A 20,980-nucleotide genomic window follows, 5' to 3' on the forward strand; every position below is an offset into this window, starting at 1 on the left:
ATATTAATGGGCTGAAATATTAGAAAGGTTGAGAACTGATCTAGGTTATCAAAATTGTCTAGATAGAAATATTCATAATATTTCTTTATGATACTTTACTTTTGGTTTCCATGGTGTTTATAGAAAGGTTCCCTTTTTGATTAGAATCTTTGTAATTTCTCACTTACTTTGCTTACCTTGACTAAAGGCCATCAACTTTATTGGTGTTTATAAAGAAGTAACCTTAAAGTTTGTTGCTTTTTTCTCTTTTGGTTTCCTACATGTAATTTCTTGGTTTCTTCTGCATGCTTACTCCTTTTCTTCTGCTTACTTTAATTTTAATCTGATATTTTTCTATCTTCCTATGGCAGAAACTTAAAGCAATACTCTCAGAAGCTTAACACTTTATAATATGTTCATTTAAAGCTATCACTTTCATTTGAAGTGCTCCTTTTACTATAGCACATGATTTGAATGATTCTATTTTTCAGATTGTCAGTAGCATTTACAATCAATTCAACTTTCATCTCACACTATGCCACTCTTCAACTACTGCAAATAACCTTTAAGAACAAGTTCTTTCGATCTCTCTCCTAGTTTTATTACTGGTCCTCTTTACGTTTACTCATAAACCACACACAGTAAGTTCATTGTTGGTATTATTGCTAACAATTTCTTTCTTAAGAATAACAAATCTTTGCAGTTTATCTTTGTTGTTTTATTTTCTAGTGCTCTTCTTTTTTGTAGATTTTTGTTTTTAGTTTTCTTTCTCTGTGAAAACATAACAAAATTCACTTTAATTTGGGTGTTTTTTTTACATTGAGTCTTACTAACAATACTTTCTGAATTTATTTTTTCTGAGAACTTTTCACTTCCTCTTCCATTTTTTAAATAATGACATAGTAATTTCCTAGATTAGCTTTTTAAAGCACTTTAGAGTTTATCAATTTCCTCTTACATCACAGGTGTGATTTCTGAGAAGTCAGACATGATTGTCTTGTTTGTTTCTTGATTTAAGGAGCTCATACAGCTCTCTTTAAGCTTCTTTTCAGACTTGTATTATTTCTCCTAAACTTGGCATAGGATAATTCTGTAATATTTGTGCATGAGAGATTGGAGAGTTTCTATGAGTTCAAAACCAGCCTGGAATATAGAATTCACTGTGTGAATTCCAAGCCATCCTGGGATATAAAAACAGGAACCTGTCTTAATAGAAAAGAGAAAGATTTTTTCCTTATGTTTTATTTTTCTGATTTTTATATATTGTAAACCTGGATGTTAGCTGTTAGATTTTTATAACTACTGTATGTTTCATATTTATCTTGCTTGAAGTTCTCTCTGGTTCTTAGAGCTATGGTTTGATTTAGGAGAAATTTTCAATAATTTTTCTTCAAATGTTTCTTCTATATATCTTTTTTCCCTTCCTCCAGAGTAATTATTATGTGTGTTTTATGCCCTTTGGTGTTGCTGTTGTAATTCCTTCCATTGTCCCACAGTTCTTGGGTAATTCTGATTTGCCCTTCTCTCTTTCTAAGCCAGATTGTAGATTCTTTTGACCATCTGTTCAATTGCATGCCTGGGCTAGATGCATGGCATTAGCCTCCTCTGCAGTAGTGTATAACTACAGAGAGCTGCGGATGTTTTCCAGTTTACTGGGTTGCCTATATATCAGCTTTGCTCAGAGATTGTATTTCAAGTCGTTGAGCCAGTAGGAATACTATATTCCTCCAATGGAACCAGCTGAATATAGATGGCTGTTTTCAAATGCAGACAGTTTACATTCTGCTGGAGATTATTTTCTGACAAGTGTCATTGTGTCCTTTCAGTGAATGTGCAAGGTCTTACCCTGAGTCAGGTTTGTGTTGGTGGGAAGGACCTTCTATCTCCTGTGTATTAGCACAGTCGTGCACATGCGTCCAGCTTTCTGGTGGGACAAAGATATGTAAGCATGTTCAAGACCTGCATGTGTTCCTAATTCCCCAGATTCCCCTGTTTAAACTTATCTACAATCTGGACAGTCTGTTGATCTCACCAACCATTATTATCGCCTAAGGCCACTTCAATTTTCTCTTCCCTTGATTGTTTGCCACTGACTAGAATCACTATTGTTTCCAGCAGCTGAACATGAGGCTTTTTTTTCCTGTGTTCTCCAAATGTTTACCCCCTCTGGCAGTAAAGCTAAAGTACTCGCTGCTTTTTTCTATCCTGATAGACACATTGTACCTCCAGAACATTTTATTAGAGGGCATGGGTAGTTTCAGAGGGAGCCATGCATAGGAGCACCCCAGGCTAGGACACAGCTGATTTCTACTGCTCTTAACTGAGAGGTTCAGTGGTTTCTCTAGAATCTTTTTTATTTGGCCAGTGTTTCTTTGGTTAAGTTTTCAGATTATAGAAATGGTTACTTTTGACAATGGTATCCAGTTTTTATATTTCTCTTTTGAGAGGGGCTTTGTCAAGCCAACCACTTATTTATTAATCTGTGACAATGAATGATATAATAATGAAATCATACCATGTGTCCCTTTCTTGTTCAAAGTGTTTTCTTCTTCTAACTTAAACCAATTAATGGGCTCATTGAGTCTTTATAGCTCTGTGAGATTATCATTTACAGATGCAGAAAAGGGGTAGATGTCGTGTGTGTGTGTGTGTGTGTGTGTGTGTGTGTGTGTGTGTGTAAGTGTATTTAGATGAGTTTTTGTAAGAATATTATGACTGGAAAGACAGAGTTTGATAAATTGGAGAAGAATGATGCAAAATTTTTCTGGGCGAATAAATAAAATTTACATATTCAAACAAAGATATTATAAATAGAGGATCATTAAGGATTAAACGATATTATGAAAACACGATTTCTATTATCTCTTCTCAATGCCCTACTGCCTACCTTTGGTCTTTGTTATTACTATAGAAGATTGTGTCTGATTAACCTGGAATCTGTTTACCTGTGCTTAAGGTATTTCTGTAATATATTTATTATAACATAGCTGAGAATTCATGTTGAATGAGGATAATAGGGTGGGTAGGCAGCAGTGACCTATGGTTAGTCATACATCTCTTGGAGCTCACACTATCACCTTCCAAAGTAGCCTAGTCAACAAATGATTCCTTAATCACTCACAATACCCTCACCTACTACCAGACCCAAACAGCCTACAGGGGTTTCGCTTTAGAGAGGGTGATAATGGCCAACCTATGGCCAGCCTGGGAGAACTGAGAGATAATCATTGCTATTGGCCAAGCACTAGAGATTTGCATGGTTATATAATCCAGGCATTGATAGAAGAATTTTGTAAATAAGGACCAAAGGCTCGCAGAGGTTAATTAATTCCTGAAGTTTATTGTTGCAAGGAGATCTAGAGAATGGGAGAAGCAGGTTATGCACCTAAGCAATCTGACTCTAGCACCCCATATCCTAACCACTGTACTAGGTTACTATATTCTCAGATGCAACCATATAAAATTTCTACTGTATAATTCAAAGATGGTCGTCATCAGAAATTTCTGATAATTTAATAGAAGATTATCTCTCTTTAAATGATGAGCTTTATGGGCAGCAAAATGTGGAAAAGGTTTTATAATCAAAGTTGAAAGAGATCCTAGACTCCTATTGAGACACTAATGTTTACTAGGTTAGCAGCTTTCAGCAAAACATTTACTGTCTGAGCTTTTCACTCACCTGTAAAGTGGAGGTAACAGTGATATCATCCTAAATAAAACTATAGTTTGAAGCAAATGCAATCATGTATTGAAAGTTGTATGTAAGTGAGTGGTATTGTCATTAGCATCCAGTAACGCACTTCTCATAGAAGCAAGTTGGAATCTTGCGATTTCTGTGTTTTCCTCCATGCTGGAGGACAGGGAGTAGGGACAAAAAAAGACACTGATAATCGGCGCCTGTGATTGTTCTAAAGTGCTTGAAGAGGGATGAAAGAAAGCAGTAGGATACTTTGCGCTAGCATGGTACCTGAACTGAAAATATTGCTATGACTTTTTGTGTTATAATCACTTCTAATCATTTATTTTTTTTTTTCTGGAACAATTCACATTCAGGTGAACTAGCAGAAAAATAAAGCCCTGTAGTTCTTTTGCAAGCTTATAAAGACAGCAATGGGCTTTTAAACAGGAAAGGGGAGCTTCTATGGACTTGTAAAGAAAAGAAGGACAGTCACTCAATGCACATTTGTTAATCAATGAGTTGATCTTGGAAACTGCTGAAAGGGTGACCCATATTCAGATGAAGGGGTGATGTAGCTTGTTGTAGTGTAGGGTTACAGAGAAATTAAAATGGTTCACTCTGTTGGAAACTGACAGTGGTCAACAGGGCTTTAGAGACAATGTGATTCCCATGAGAAGAAATCGTTATAAGAGCTGCAGGGAAAGCAAGGATTTAAAGTGTGATGCCTCTTTAAGCAACGCTGAATATACAGTGAGGAGCTGAACTGTGATGCGGACTCTAAGTCGTTAGTCCATGGTCCCATGCAAGGTATAGCCAGAGGGAATAGCTGCTTTTGTGTTCTCAGACACAAAGGGTCTTTGTCCTTTCATTCTTCCCTATATGTACTGATCTGTGCATTTTGTTAAGAAAGAATTTGTATAGAGCATGTATTTCCCTTCATGAAATGATGAGAATAACGAACAAGATCGTTCTAATTTTATGTTGTTTATGGCTATATAACTTTGGAGAAAATGTCTCAGAAATTCATCTTCTTGAACAGGAAAATTAGCATTGACATTGATGTGCTAAGAATTACTATGATGGCAAGATGAACTTGCGTAGGCATCTGGCACGTAGGGAAGACATTATAGACCACAGTAGCAATGTTAGAAGTTATGGCAGTTGTTGTAGGTGTGGCTCCGATGCCACAGTGCTGGGGGCTGCAGTACTGGTAGGTATTATGGCAGGAATGGAGCCTGAGGCAAAGGTAGTGGTAATGTTATTTGTCTGGTTGGTGTAGTGAGGATTACAGGGGTCATCATCATTGTTATTAGCAGTTTTCTTATAAACCTAGGCAATAAAGTGATGGTTTTTCAGGGTATTCATCGGCAGAATATTTTATAGGAGAGACTTTCTTTGGCTAAGAGAATAGGAAGGTGTTCATACTTTCAGTAGAATTCAAGTCCATGAAGCAAAGGCTTGTTTTGGTTACCCCTCTATTAGTAAGACTTCGTCTAATACTTGGGAAGTTCTAGGCATTCAAAATTACTTTTCTAAGAAATGCAATAACACAGACTGAGTAAAAATATTTAGGGCAGGCACAAGACATTAGCTAGGGTACCCAAAACAGTTTCTTGGTATAAGTCAAGTATAGTTGCTTAGCTAGAAAAAAATTTAAAAATAGAAAATAGAGTGAACATCTAATCTAAAAAGGTAAATCATGGTAACTCTTAAATTCTTGAACAGCTAATGAATGCTTCAGGTTATTTTTTAGGAATAAAGGAAAAAATATTTGAACTGATTTGAGCAGAAAAAATCGCATGAAGAAAATATCAAAACAAATAACACATTGAAAATAAAAATAAAAAGTATTTTCACAGATTATATCTGTGCCCTTAATAAAGTGCTTACCTGGTGTGTGAAATAGGATATTATCCATCATTGTGAAATGTGAAGAAGATAGATGAAAAAGGGATTTATTGAAGAGAAGCATAGAGGACTCTGAAGAAAATCATGGAAATACTTAAAATAGATTATCAGTCCCATTTTTGGTTTACTGTGACTAAAATGATATTAGGGCATTTACTGAAAGAAAAAAAAAAGCAGGGAAGGTGAAAACTCAGGTTGATTCTAGAATGGCAAGGAGCACAGCTCAGGGAACACTTATAGTAGGGAGAAAAGGAATCTTATAGTAGGGAGAAAAGGAATGGACACAGCACTGTCTGCTGACTAGTAGGAATGAGGCCAGTGAAGATGAACTATGACTTAATACAAAGGAAAGGAAATGCTACAACAGAAAACCAAAGACAAAAACTGGAGAAAGGTATCTGTCTTTACCTATGGAAGAGAAGCTGGAGTCCTTTAGGCCCAGCTCTTATATCATGATAGGACACAAATCAGATTACAGGAGATTGATAAAAATAAAGGAGACTGTGTAGGGAAGACAGAAGGGAGAGGGATAAGAGGGATGGGCAAGTATGATTAGGGCACATCTTCTGCATGGGCGGAAATGTCACAATGAAACTCCTTACTTCCTAAAATTAATATGTGTCAAAAATTTCAAATGAATTTATTAGTGCACACAAGGAAAAAGAATGGTGGTGGAATGGAGGACATTCATGCCCTGCCAAATGGTATATTAATCTTACACTGGACTGAAGGTGACATATTCTCTTGCCCCCAGTTTCCATAACATTTTCGGTGTTTCTTGGAATTCAGCAATCAAGCATTTCGTTGTTTTGTTCTGTTTTGTTTTCTTGTAGCTATTTGTTGTTGTTCTTGGTGCTCATAATTTGGGTTTGATTGTGTGTGATTTTGCTTGTTTTTGTTTGTCTCATTCTCAGTTCTTTTGGACAATTTAGCTGCCCCAGTGACTTACACAGGGAGATGGTAGGGGGAGAAAGGGACTTGATGGAATGGAATCTTGTGTATCATGATGCCTTTTCAAGTACTGATCAGTTGGGTTCTACCAACACGGAGTGTTCTCAAAGAGCATATTCAAACTCATGAAATATTTAAACCCAAAGAATAAAACAGCCTGCACCCAGGCTGGAGCCAAGTGAATGCATGAAAACCACCTGTTCTTCTCCCATCTGCACATTATACAGAGCTAGAAGCAAACATGGGGGTGGATGAGGGAAAACATTTCTGAATCAGAGACAAATCCAGTATGGACACAGGCAATGACTGTAATGCCCCTTCATTGTGGAAGCCTTTAATGAAGACAATTTCCAATATGATTTCCTAAACTATTTTTCTTAACTTCGCTTTCCAAAAATACTAACAATACTGTATCACACTTCTATATTAAAACAAAACTATGTGATTAAAAATGCTTGGTTTCTAATTAAAAACACAAAACATAATAATAATTATGTTTCTGATCAATTCTTTAAACCCGAAGTTTCTAGTATTATGGAGACTTAAATAACAGAGGCTAAAAAGAAGTAAGACTTTTTCAGGAATGAGCTAGTATAAAATAATGTTAATTTTTTTATTTATTTGCTTAAAGGGGTAATTTAGAAGTTCTTTGAGTTGAGAAATTTATTTGAATAAGTTTATAATTTTTTAACTTAAAATCAGTTTGCTGATAGAAGACATTCAGGTGAGTAATAGACACAGCGCTCCTACCAAAATTAGAATCTTAGCTAGGAATATTAATAACTGGAACTTGAGAGATAGCTCAGTAGTAAAGTGGTTGTCTTCCTCTCATGAAAACCTAAATTCCAAACCATGAACCCACTTTTCAAAGCTAGACATGGTGGCAAGCCCTTATGATTCCAGCAAAAGAGACAGATAGATTCCTGGGCACGATTAGCTAGTTAGTCTAGCCTTTTTGGTGCATTCCAGACTGGGGAAAGATCTAAAGAAAAGAAGATTGACAACAACTAAATTCAACAAGGATGGTTAAAGTAACGATAAAATTTAAAGATGGTGAAAAGAATACTAATGTTTTTTGGTTGTTCTTTCTTTTCTAAATAAGTGGAGCAAACCATTTCTATTTATCTACCTCTCATCTACCTATCTATCTCTCTATAATCTCTGTGTGTGTGTGTGTCTGTCTATCTGTTTGTCTCTACATTTTGTTGTCAAAAAGTAAAAGAAGCCGCATTTTATTTCTGTCAGAATCCTGAGATCATTGGAACAGAAATGAATAAGATACTGAGGTACTCAGTTGGAGTACAGGAGACAGCACCACACTGAGTTTTCTCCCTGCTGTGGAGCCTTGCGGAGTAAGGAGACATGGTTGAGGAGAGGTTGGAAAATTACCCTCTGGTAAGATCACAGGTTTCCAAGTGAAGGACTTTGGATTCATGAGCAAAAGGAAAATAAGAATAAAGAAGGATGAAATCGGTAGATAGGGAGAACACTGATGGAAGAAGGTCAGTGCTGTGGAGAAAAATCTCAGAAATGATCGGTAGGCATGATGAAACAGAACCATTCTCACCCAATCAGGGCTACCTACCATGATAACTACAGAATCCACACAAATTTCTTGAAAATAAGGCCGGGATTCTTCAAACACTGATGTTAAAGGAAACTACACATTGATTTCCCAGCTGTCCAGATCCAAGTAATCACATAGAAAATATATTAATTATGACCAATGGCTCAGGCATATTTCTGACTTGCTCTTAGATCTTAAATTAACCCACTTCTATTAATCTATTACCATTAGCTGTGGACTACTGATAAAGTTTCAGTGTATTTCTCCTTTATCAGCTACATTGTGACTGCCAGCTATAGGCCAAAGCAGATTCTTTATTAACCAATGGTAATAAAACATTCACAGCATACAGAGGGGAATCCCACATCATCTCCCCCTTTCTGTCTAAATAAAAATGAAAATTTTAACTTTAACATAGTAAACTTACATATAACAAAACAGGTTATCAAACAAGAATTACTGTTATAATAATTTTGTGAGTCTAAAATTTTATATCTAATTTATCATTTATCATAACTAAAAAACTATAACTATTTTTCTTCAATTACATCAAAGACCCTAGAAGGATATAATATTACCTAAGTAAACAGGAAGTGCATTTTAAGCAATTTCCAAAGTTCTAGAATTAACAGAAACATCTCACTGCCAGGACAGTCACCCAAAGTTTTTTTATTTTAATGCTGGGGCCTCTATCTTTAGTCTACAGGCTCATAGGATCTAGCAGGCTTTTCCATGAAGCAGGAAATTTGGAAAACTGTTTTCACCTATATTGGCAGTTTGTCAGATACTTTCTAATATATTATACTTTATTTCTGCAGAATGACTGGCAGACTCTTTCATGAAGCAGAATCCCTGAAAGACCATCTAGTCTTTTGGAAAGTTTAGCAATCATTTTTCTATGGGTTCTGCATGTCTAGTTCATACTGTATACTATTAAGCAGTCCAAACAAGAGGAGTTTCTTGCCCAAATGGCTAGATTTGTTACATTGAAGTCAAATTCTATGAGTTTTTTCATTGCCCATCAACCTCTCTGAAGTAATTGGTACTGCCCAAAACAGACATGCCTCACTGTTGAAAAAAGTCTAAGTTCTTAAAATCTTTAAAAGGCCATATTCTGTAGGTCTTTGAAGTGTTAAAGATTATCTATCTAACTGAAATATATTTCTGTATATCTAGAAAACCTAAAATGACAAGTTCGACTATTATAAATGTCTATCTATTAAACTGTAATTTTAAATTACACATTACATTTTTAAATCAGCTGTATAAACATAATACATTAAACAAGAGTAGAAACTTACATATAATACAATTTACCTTAAATTTATATCAATAAACCAATATCCATACCATTTTAGTATTCACTTCTATATCATAGCCCCCCTTTTATTCTTTAGAAAGACCTTGACTATGACTAATAATCATGGATAATCAATCCACTTTAAATTAAAACAAACATTTATAAATGATATTTGGTAATTTGGGCATAGTGTTTTAGACTACTTTTTGCTGATTGGAAGCACTGTTAATCAGGTCTTTCATAGGGTATCTTATGTGGTTCATCCATCTTAGCCAGAAGTCTAAAGCTGTTATGGATGTTGGGCCACCTGGGCTATCACTTCATGGGGTTTTGTTTGATCAAACCATACAAGCCAGTAAGGAATCCACACCTTTCTATCCTCTTTGGAAAAAACAAAACAAAACCTCTTTTCCAAAGTAACATGTCCTTAGACTTAAATTTTGAAGTCAAGATACCTTTAAAATATATGTTGGTTTATCTTAGCGTCCCATACAGTGAAATGTCTCTCTGTAGTTAGCTCATTCACAGTCAAAAATTCAAAGAAACACAATAATATACATAATACAGACTGTGTATTTTCTGTCTTTATGTGGCTTTTTTTATTCTTTATCTTTTATTTTTTGATTTTTGGGGGTTTTTTTGAGACAGGGTTTTTCTGTGTATCTTTGGTTGTCCTGGATCTCACTCTGTAGATCTAGCTGCCCTTGAACTCACAGAGATCCACCTGGCTCTGCCTCCCAAGTGCTGGGATTAAAGGTGTGCACCACCACAAAGCTGAAAAACACCTGCCCATGTGTTCATATTCAGCTCTGCTCAATGTCATAAACCCTTTCTTTTTATTTTATTTTAAATTACTTTTTTATTTTTTTAAATTTCATTTTACATTCCAACGACATTTCTCCCTCCCACCCCTCTCTTTTCCCCCCTTGCCTCCTCTCCTCCAACCCATCCCCATCCACTCCTCCCAAAGGATAAAGGTTCCTATGGGACATCAACAAATCCTGGCCCATTAAGTTTCTTGACTCCTTTGGTTACATTCACCTGTTACTTCCCTTCAAGTCATGTTTTGTAAAAAAGGACAACAGTTACTGATGATTTCCCACATAAGAATGAGCACAATTTAAGAGCAACTCGGGTGACTTAATTCTAAGCAATTTTGAAGATTACTATGACCAAGGACTAATGTCTGGTGCTTCAAATGGAGAAAACTGTAAAATATGCAATCCTGGGTCTTGTGATGATAGAGTGTAGGGAATGCCTTGAGAGCAGCTTTAGGGAAGTGGGTACTGAAAGCAGCCTGATGAAATGGCCAGCTCTGGACATTAGAATATCCGATATTAAAAGGGAAATGTAAGAATGAATAGACAAAGAGTGGGGGAGATTTGGATGTATTAATGATCTGAATGGAGGCCACATTGACTTGATTTGGGTGAGAAAGTGAAGGTAATTCCTGTCCATAGGGTGGTATGTCTCAAAATCAAGAAAGAGATGTTAGGGATACAAAAGGTTTTAATGATTTTATAGTAGTAAGCAAATTTGTTGGCTTATTAAGTGACTTTTGATATTATTAGGGAAGTTAGCAAACATCTAATAGTTGAACAAATAAATCTCATGGCCTCCACAGTCTTAGTGTCAGGAAATAATAGTAAAAGATTATTTTATTGAAGACTCACTGTGTGCTGGGCAATTATTGTACATAATTTCTTTTATTCTTCTAAAGATTTTATAATTTTTATAACTTAGGTTCTGAAGAAATAATACTGGGTAAATTTTGGCTAAAATTCTCAAATTCTTATGATGTGTGTTGTATAGTTTACATTCATTGTATAATCAAATTATCATAATAATTATATAATATCATCCAATTCATGAAAAACTGATTTTTAATATATCAGAAAAAAATTTCCTCATGCACAAATCTCATAATTGTTGAAAGGAAAATTCACAAGTGCTTTTTTTTTTCTTTCTATGGTCAACATTCTCACTGAACACCTAAGAACAAACAGATTCAGATATAAAATTAGCAAAGTTTTAGGACATGTCTGCTAACAGAAATCTTGCAACGGAAGAAAAGCCTCAATTTTAGTAAAGCACTAAGGAAAGGGAATACAGATAGGCACATCTGTCTGAGGCGTGCTTGAGTGCTTATGTGTGTAGTTCCACAAATATGTGGGTAGAGGAATTATGAATTGCAAAAGGATTGGACCAAGGGGGGAAATTCCATCATGATCTAGATCATTTTTGAGAACATCTGATTTTACCCATGTAAAACATTCCACTATTTCCTTGATGCATCTATCTTCTCCACAATATAGTCATATTGTGAACAGGCCTGTGGTTGCATTACTGTAGCTACAAATGAAGGAATGTATCATGGTCTGTGTTTTCTTCTGGAGGGGGCAGAAATGACAGTAACTGGGGATTCTGATTTCCATAAGCATCATGTGCTGAACAAAGTCCAATCAGAGTATTACATCCTGAAACACTATTAATCAAGTAATATCTTACTTTGTAAAAATTTCTTACAGTAAGCGTCAGGGTTAAGATGGTATCTGTTATTTACTTTTGGCATTGTGTCCAGCCTAACAAGCGTGATGAAGGAAGGATTTCTATTGGCTCAGTGTTTCAGAAGGTTCACTGTCCTTCACCCTATGTGCAAGAGAGAAAATCATGATGGTGACAGCATGAGGAAGAGGTTGTTCATCACTTTTGGGAGACAGAAGGGAGAGAAGGGAGGACATATAAAGGACATAAATGAAATACAGACCCAAGGATGACCCCAGTGACTTATTTCTTCTAAGTCTCCATCACCTACATTTCCCACTTCCCAACAATACCAATGTATAATGAATCCATCCAGGTTTGATCTATCAACAAAGACTCCATGATTATTATTCAATTGATTTTGAAAATTTATCACAAACACATCCAGGAATGTGCTTTATTTATCCCTAAGCATTTCTTTTAAGTGTATGTGTGTGTGTGTGTGTGCACATGTGCAGGCAAGTGTCCTATGCAAACACATGTGAAAGCCAGGGTTTGACATGGGATTTTTGAAATGCCTGTGTATTAGTCCCCATTAATGAACATGTTTTTTTGAGAATCTGTGTATATCTTAATGTTTCTTTTCTTTGAGAATATGTGTCTATCTTAATGTTTCTTTTCTTAACATCTGTCTCTGTACTTGGTGCTTTACTGATAGCCAGTAATAGTTCTTTGAGCATAATTCTGTTCAGTCTTAAAGGGCTGTTGCTTTGATGTTCCTGTTTCAGCATTTGTTAAAACATGTGGCATGAGGATGTGTAAGAATCTGTTCTTCTTGAAGTTTAGTTTGTTCTTAGTTTGGGGGAAATTTAAAAGGTGGTAAAAAAAATTTAAAAATCAAGGAAATCATTAAGATTCCAATTTAAAAGATTAAAGCATAAAATATTTCACCTGTGCTAGTCATGAAAAAAAACTATCTTTTCGGGAGATAAAAATAAATCTTGAAATCAAATTATATCATCATCCAGACAGGTGGTTACTATAGCAGTGAAGGAAAAAGAGACTGTAAAATTGACTCTCCAGAGGCAGAAAAAAATCTATAAAGTATTCCAAGTTTATAAAATGATAACTTTAAGTACCAAGTTAAAATGTGAGTGGCCGTGAGTCTGGCTCTCTCTTCCTTTAAATACTATATATGGCCAGGAAGGCATGCAGTCCAGCAAGTGATGGATAATATGTGGCATCAAATTGATATCTCTGGCACCAGAGAAACCTACCAGCTATCGTGGCAGAATCAATGCCATAAATTATTATAAAAAACAAATTATCTGAAGTAAATATGTTTTTTTAATCTTTGAGAATTCCAAACACATATATATTGAAATGTGGTCATATCTATTTTCTATTTCCCTCTCCAAGTCTCCATATAGCCCTCTAATACATTTTCCTCCTAGTTTAAATTCTCTCTTTCATCCACTGAGTCCAATTAGTGCTGTCCATATGTCCACAGAGGTGGGGCCTTGCACTGAAGAATAGTAAACCTACAATGGTCACACCCACAGAGAAGAATTATTCTCTATTCCCAGCATCTGTCAACTGCAACAAGCTTCTAGGTAAGAGGAGGGACCTAGGGACCTCTTCCATCAATGCTAGTATTTCGTCTGGCTTGATCTGGTTTGGAGAACCAAACGTGCCATGAGGTCATGGTCAGTAAAAACACTGTTTCTGGATGACAGCATGTCTCACCGCATCCCTCCCCATCTCTCAGTGACATCTCAGCTCCTTTGTTCTTTCTATCTCCTCTTCCACAATGTCTCCTTACTAAGCCTTGGGGTAGCAGCTTGGTGATGAACATGTCCCATTTAAGGCTGTGTACTCATAATTTGTTATTCTTAGCAGACTCTGCATTGACTGCTGAGAACTGACAAAAAAAATGAGCCAATGTTGAGAGAAGCCCCTATCTATGAGTATAAATGTAAATATTTAGAAGGCAATTTGACATCCTGACCATTTAGCAAACCGAAAGCAGGCTCAACCCTAGAACTAATGATCTCTCAGCCATGAGCTTTTGACTAGATTAACAGCACCGGGATGCAATTCCCTCTTGTGGAACAACCCTTAAATCCAGTTGGAAAGCAACTAGTCACAGCATTATAGTCGTGTGTTCCAGTAGGCACATATTGCCTCGCTGGTAGGTAGTACAGCAAACTGTTTTTCCACCAGATATGTCTCTTCCCCACCAGCAGCCCCATAGTACCCCACAGTGCTACCAAAGGAGGAAGGAAGCTTCCCAATTGGTTTGAGAGTGATTTCTCTTTGTCCTACAGCCAAAATGTCTTGTGTTTTCAGCAATAGAATCTTGTAGCTATGGCAGGTAACCAAGGATAATGGAAATAGCCTGTTTTATTAAAACCATATTTCTCAAAACTCGGAAATTCTGTGTCTCTTATTGATTTTCCACAATGGCAGTCCCTCAGTTTTCTACTAAAGAAGAGACTATAAGCAATGGATAGGACCAGAGTCAGAAGAGCAGGGGCCTCAAACATGCAACTTTCTCTACCCCATACTCTCAGAAACACAATATATTACTAACATGCTTAAACATCACAGATGTGAATTCTCAAGGAAAACATATTGGCTAGAATTCCTTATAGATACGGAACTTCATATAAGTGGAAAGTTTCATGTCAGAATAGTTGGGAAATTGGCTTTGCAAATACAGTGCTTTTGTATAAGTGTGAGGGTCTGAGTTCAAATCCCTCAAACACACATAAACATTAGCATAGGTCTGTAACCTCTGTGATCTTAGGTTAAGAAGGAAAGTAGAGTCAGGAAAATTCCCCAGAAGCTCATGTGGCTGCTAGCACAAACAATGTAGAAGATGGGTACCAACACCTGAGTTTACCCTCTGACTTCTACACATATTGTATGATTTACATGCTCCCAACTTTGATGTACATACATCACACATACACACACACACACACACACACACACACACAAATAAAAAGAGAAAGTTACATGTTAAGGAACTGATATGGATTATCCTGAGACCTTGGGGGGTAGATCACATAACAGCGTCTTGTTTGTAAATGCCAGGAGAACAAGAGCCATACTCAACAGTTTTGACCTCTGGATGACGATGTTCACTATGATGGGTGGGGGTGATTCTCTGTTAGATACTCCTTGATTCATCTTCTCTCAATAAATTGCTACCATCTAAATAAACATGGGAAACTATGAAGGAATATTCTCCTGGTCCTATTAATTGAAAGGTTTAAACATCCATAAAATCACAGCCAAGACTTAGGAAGCTCTCATTAAAATACAGATAAAATACACAGATATTCTTAGTTCTGTGTTTTGTTCTATCAAAATCTCTGCCAAGAGAGTATGTAGTTTGCTTTTTTTTTTTCTTAGAGTTCATCAAGGGAATAAAAGCGTCGCTTTTCTAATGAGAGACTAGACATTAGAGCCTCTACAATTTCTTATTCCTGAATTCCCACACTAGCTTTCTGATTCCTTGTTTAAAATGTTTATCAATTAAGGCTGAAATGTTGACTTGCCTATGATTAAAAAGAATTCATTCCTCTTTCATTTAAACAGATCCTGCTACAGACATGATATTCTTTCTTCTTAAAGCAAGGTTACATCCTGGATGCCACTCTCTACCCTCAAAAAAAGTCTGGATATTGTTATCTTAGGAAAATGACATTACATTTTTTAGTTGAAAGCTAAAGACCCTTGGAGTACACAGAAGCCTGCTGACAAGGCTTGTGTGACCTGTTCATGAAGCTGACTAGGAAACTTCAGAATGCTAATTATTATGTGCATATAGAATGAGTCTAGGAGCTAACATTCTGCATGCATAATCTTAGAGCTGTTAAGCAAAATTATATATACTACTATATATGCTCTGTGATGCAAACCAGTAGAACATTCTTGTCTTCTGTTTCTTGAAAGAATGCCTTTCGCTTTGCATCTTTGGATATTTACTTCCAGGGGCTTATTTTCCCCTCTTTGGAGCTTATTCCTCTTCCCCAGTTTGCAACACTTCAAAACCATGAAGGGCTTCAGTCTAGAGAGTCGGTGAAGCAAAGAAAAGCTCCATGGAGCCATACTGAGTAAACAAAAACACATCACATTAATTTGGTCTCCTCCTGCCCTCTGCCTATCAGCTATGGAAAGTACAAAAGATAAACAAAGGTTCAGACAGATGCATACACATACAAGGAGTTTTGGTTGTTGGTTTTTTTCTCTGTCTTTACATACACTCAACTAAAGCCTTCCTAAAATTGCTGAAGCTTTCTGACATCACAAAGTCCTTTTCTGTGAGTCATTAAATTGCTGAAGCCCAGAAAATCAAATTTAGTTTAGGTCTGTTTGATAATGTAATAACACAGTAAAATGTGATTCACCAATTAGCTCGTGTAATTGAATAATCAAAAACATGCTCTGAACGAGTCGCTGAGAGACAGTCCACCATCCTTAGGGCTCTGTTTTCACTGACTCTACTGCAGGAACCTCTTCTGCCAACGATATTCCCTCCATGTTTCTTATGAAAGAGAATCTACAAATACATCCGTGGCTGTAGATCAACAGAAGACTTAGTTTCATTACTTGCTGATTTCTCATTTCTCCTTCATCAGCTGCCTCTTGAGTAACTTCGACCCTGGGCAAAGGGGCTGGCAATCCAGTCCTGGCCTCCCTAGAGCTCTCCGTCTCCGTAAACTATATTCAAATTCTGTGAGGAGAGAAACCCAGACTGATGTTAGAACCTTTAAAGGCAATCACAATTTTGTAGTTGAAAAACTGTCTCCCTTGTTGATTCCTAAATTCTAATGGTGTGAGCAAGACATATTTTAGGGGCGAGGGGGAGTAGTAGACAGCTTGAGACTTTTTTCTCAGAAATTATCATTTTCTAAGAAGAAATCTGTGGTAGATAAGAATAGGAATTCAGTCATTTTTTAGCTCAGTTTGCAGCATTTCCTCATAATCCTCTATGCACATCTGTTGACTCATAGGTGCCCAGCTACATTCAAACTTTCTCCTTCTAAATTCAGATCAATTCAAGGGTTGTTTAGATGGCTGAAACAAACTCTAGTGAGGAATTTTAAAATGGATCCTACTTTATTCATTGATTACTTCTGAAATATCTGGGCAGGCTTTCATGGTCCAGTGCTTCCAATAAGCAAAAGAAAAGAGTAATTGGAATATAGTACCGGAACTTGCGTCGATAAAGAAATGGAATTTCTTAGCTGACTTAGTCATTCTTAATGTAGCCTTGCCCCTCAAAGGAAAGGAGAAAGAGGAGGGGCAAGAAGAGAAGGGGGAAGGAGAGGAGGAGGGGGCATCCCATGGAGTTTTACTGCCATTTTAGATGTCACACTTTAGATTTTATCCATGAGGTCTAAAGAGTTTTTAGTAAACAATTTCCTTTGTAATTATATCATCACCCTTTGATGATTTGTTTATAAACTCATAATGGATATTTTGCTCTATCCCCTCACATAAAAAAACCCAATATTCTAAGTGATGGAATCATCATTAATTATTTTTGTCGTGTCTCATTTAATTTAGGGAAAACCATAATCCAAAGCCCAAGGTGAAGGAAATACTCTCTAATGACAGGTGTATGCTGCCACACCTGGAGTTCCCCAGCAGTTTTTAAATGCAGAATCTCATACTCAAAGCGCGTTAGTAATTCTCTTTCTTTTTTTTCTTCCTATTACTAGGTCAATGGAACAGAAATTGAATATGAATTTGAAGAAATTACATTGGAGAGGGTAAGAAAAAATTTAAAATCTTCAAGTTGGTTTTCTACCTTCCAGGTCCTAATTTGTAATCTTGTGAAATTACAAAATTGTATCTCTTAACCTAAAGTTACCCACAAGATTTACAGGAGAGTGTTAGTAAAATGCTTGCGGTAGAGGGCACTGAGATAGAAGAGCAAATAACCAGAGTGTTCTATTAGCAGATCATGTTGTCAGGGATCGGGGAAACAAATGGCGAAGGCAGAAGCGGCCCAGGAGCTTGTGTGTTTCTTTATTCTGGATACTCTGCTGTTACCAATGTGGCTGTGTGTTTCTAAGTCAGGTGATGAGATGTTCTCCATCGTGTGGTATTGATGCGATAATACGACCTACAACTGCCACACATCTTCTCTTTCAGCAACGAAAAGAGTGATAAGCTTAAAGCCTATCCCCAAAGGCAGACACATCAACCCTGTAGCGCTCTGAAAATACGCTAGAAGGGCCTTGGCAACGACTTCCGGCAAATACAGAAAACAGTGCCACTCAGTGTATTTAGGTCTTATACAAAACAGCCAAAGAAATGTCAAACACAATCTATAAAAAGCAATGTCAGGTAACATTAACAGGCTAGCCATTATTCCAAAAGGTGAGCACACATAAAACAGCTTAATTACCCTCGGTAGGAAATGGAGATAAGGAACAGAAGCAGTTTCGTATCTAATTGCAAGTATTTCAAAGGAGCCTTACTATCTCCTGACAATGAGTAGTCCTGAAAATGAGCTAATTTGGAAACAGAGATCAAAAACTTTGAAAAAAAGCATAAATTTAGAGACACAATTACATTTTAAAAATTGGACAAATTTCACAAAGACTGTTCATATTTGTTTATACTGTTTATAACAGTGAAGGCTCAAAAATACGTTTACTTCTTTTTTATATACCCATATAATATTCATCTTATAAAATTAAATACAATGAAATACTAAGTTATATTTCAATATCATTTTAGAAGTCTATGTCATTGCAAGAATACAAAGCATATCGATTATGTAAATCAATTTTAAAATTATTTTAAAATAATTCAATTTTTATTTTAAATAATTATTTTAAAATAATTTTATAATAATTTAAAACATAATCAAACAGAGACTGAATCAAATTGAACAAAACTTTTCACATCTCGAAAAGCTTTTAAATGTTCTTTGAAAAAATAGAGAGGAAAAATTAAAACAACATCCGGAAAGGGTGGGGGACACACATGGTATGGCTGAGTCTTCTCACCTTGCACAATTAATACTACTGGCTGTGAGGGTTACTGCCAAAATCTTGGTGGAGACCTCCAAATGCCATGCACCGCGCCCCCGTGTCTGCGTTAGGTGCACTTTTACCCTGTTACCGAGCTTCGGGCAAGGGGGCTGGAGGTTAAAATACACAAACACACACAGACAGACAGACAGCGACACGGGTCATCCTTGAATTCCCCAAGAATGCCCTCATTGTTGTGTTCAGGGGTAGATTATATAGAGATAGCCACGCCCCAGCCAAACCCACCAGAAACCACTCTCCTGCCATCAGGAACTCCTGAAGGTCTCGTGCTCAGAGCAGCTGTAGGCACTCAGATCAGGGGATTACAAGAAATTCAGGATCTGGGGTCTCACTGCTCCCAACAGGTTACTGAGGGAAATTAACAAGCAATTTCCTTTGTCATTGGAGAATCGCCCTTAGATGAATTATTGTCTATAAACTCAAAGTGTATGTTTTGTATGGTTTCCTCATACAAAAAAACAAATCACACCTCTCTCAGGGGTGGAATCATTGCTGATTACTTTTGTAATGTCGTTTTCATTTTGGCAAAAACATCCAATGCACAAACATAAAAGGCATGTTGAGGAATGGCAGGTGTGTGGTGGCAGTATGGTTTATGAGGTACAACACACAAGGTAAATGGCGACCCTCCTAACCCAGAACCTATGCAGCTAAACCAGTCTCACTGTGTGCTTGATTCTTTTGCCCTCCCTAAGTAGTCCTTTCTTATATATATTTTGTTTGTGTTGATTTCATTCGATATATATATATATATATATATATATATATATATATATATATATATATATATACATGAAAACGGCAATGTACCAGATTTAAGGCCCCAATGTGTATGACTTTGGTTAGGACTTTTTACCACTCTAAGACGATCTATAGGCATCTCGAACAAGCCTATTAACTTTTGTTTGCCGTGAAACTATCCTACCTTCCTGCATCCCTGTGACCTAAGGTTTTACTTCATCAAATGGATCAGGGTTAGGTGCACCTTGGGGATCATCCTGTCATCCCATTTATATTTATTCTCAGCTTTTGAGAATAATAGCTGAAGAAGTCACCAAAATCCTTCAAATGGCCTGTAAGCAGAGTGACACGTAAGTCTCGTTTGCGAAGCTCACACCCCTACGTGGATCTATCTGTCATTCTTTCACTTTCTCTCTGTCTATAATTTCCTGTACTAAAAATCTATGAAAAAAAAATGGTGATATTGAATTCCAACCATGCTTTATAATGCATATTAAAATAAATACATCAAAGACATATGTGTGTGTGTGTATATATATATATATATATATATGAATACATATGTGACACCTGGAAGGACATACATCAGTCTGTTTAAAGTGCTAACATCTTATTAAGGATTTGGGGTAAATATTAGTTGTTTCTTTTTGCATATCTTCTAAATATATTTAATAATTTTATAATACAATATAATAAATTATATAATAATTTAAATAATTTTATATAAAATGAAAGCATAATTATTATTCTATGAGCTATCATACAAGTGTGAGTTAATACTATAGACCTTTATTTGTTTATACTTTCTCTTTAATTTCTTGCTATTCACTTTCATGAGTCAACAGATTTCTCATTTTATTGTAATTTTTATTGAGCATGAGTCGTCTAAAGGAAATTTACGTGGGAAGGTGAGCACTCTGCAGATGGAGTCTTTAACACATCTATTATGGACTTGGATAAAATTTTAATGGCATTCTAAATAGAGAAACTGATATTAGAGTAGGAGAGTCTTCTGTTTGTGTTGATTTCATTCGTTAATAAAGAAACCAAGGCAGTTTCTTTATTAACCAATGAGAATCCTCCATCATTAGGGGATATTAACTCAAATGAGAGAAGGAAAGAAGAAAAGCTACACACGTTTGTGAATCGCTACCCTCCTCTTCGAGGTTGGAAATGTCATTAGGTAGGTTCAGTACAAGATGAAGTGGGAAGCCCATCTACACCCAGGGCCTATGCAACTCAGCAGGCTCCACTCTGTGTCTGATTCTTCTCCCGTACACAGTATGCACGCA

The 20,980-nt window shown here is 36.3% G+C and overlaps 1 protein-coding gene across 1 annotated transcript in view; it reads left to right on the top strand.

Annotated features, from left to right (window-relative positions):
* The window catches only part of Dlg2 (discs large MAGUK scaffold protein 2), a 701,330-nt gene that overhangs the window by 113,710 nt on the left and 566,640 nt on the right, over positions 1-20,980 (top strand). The window contains 1 exon segment of the mRNA XM_038313618.1: positions 17,604-17,654. Coding sequence (XP_038169546.1) covers positions 17,604-17,654 — 51 coding nt within the window.

This window comes from Arvicola amphibius, chromosome 12, assembly GCF_903992535.2.
Source record: "Arvicola amphibius chromosome 12, mArvAmp1.2, whole genome shotgun sequence".
Taxonomy (NCBI): Eukaryota; Metazoa; Chordata; class Mammalia; order Rodentia; family Cricetidae; genus Arvicola; species Arvicola amphibius.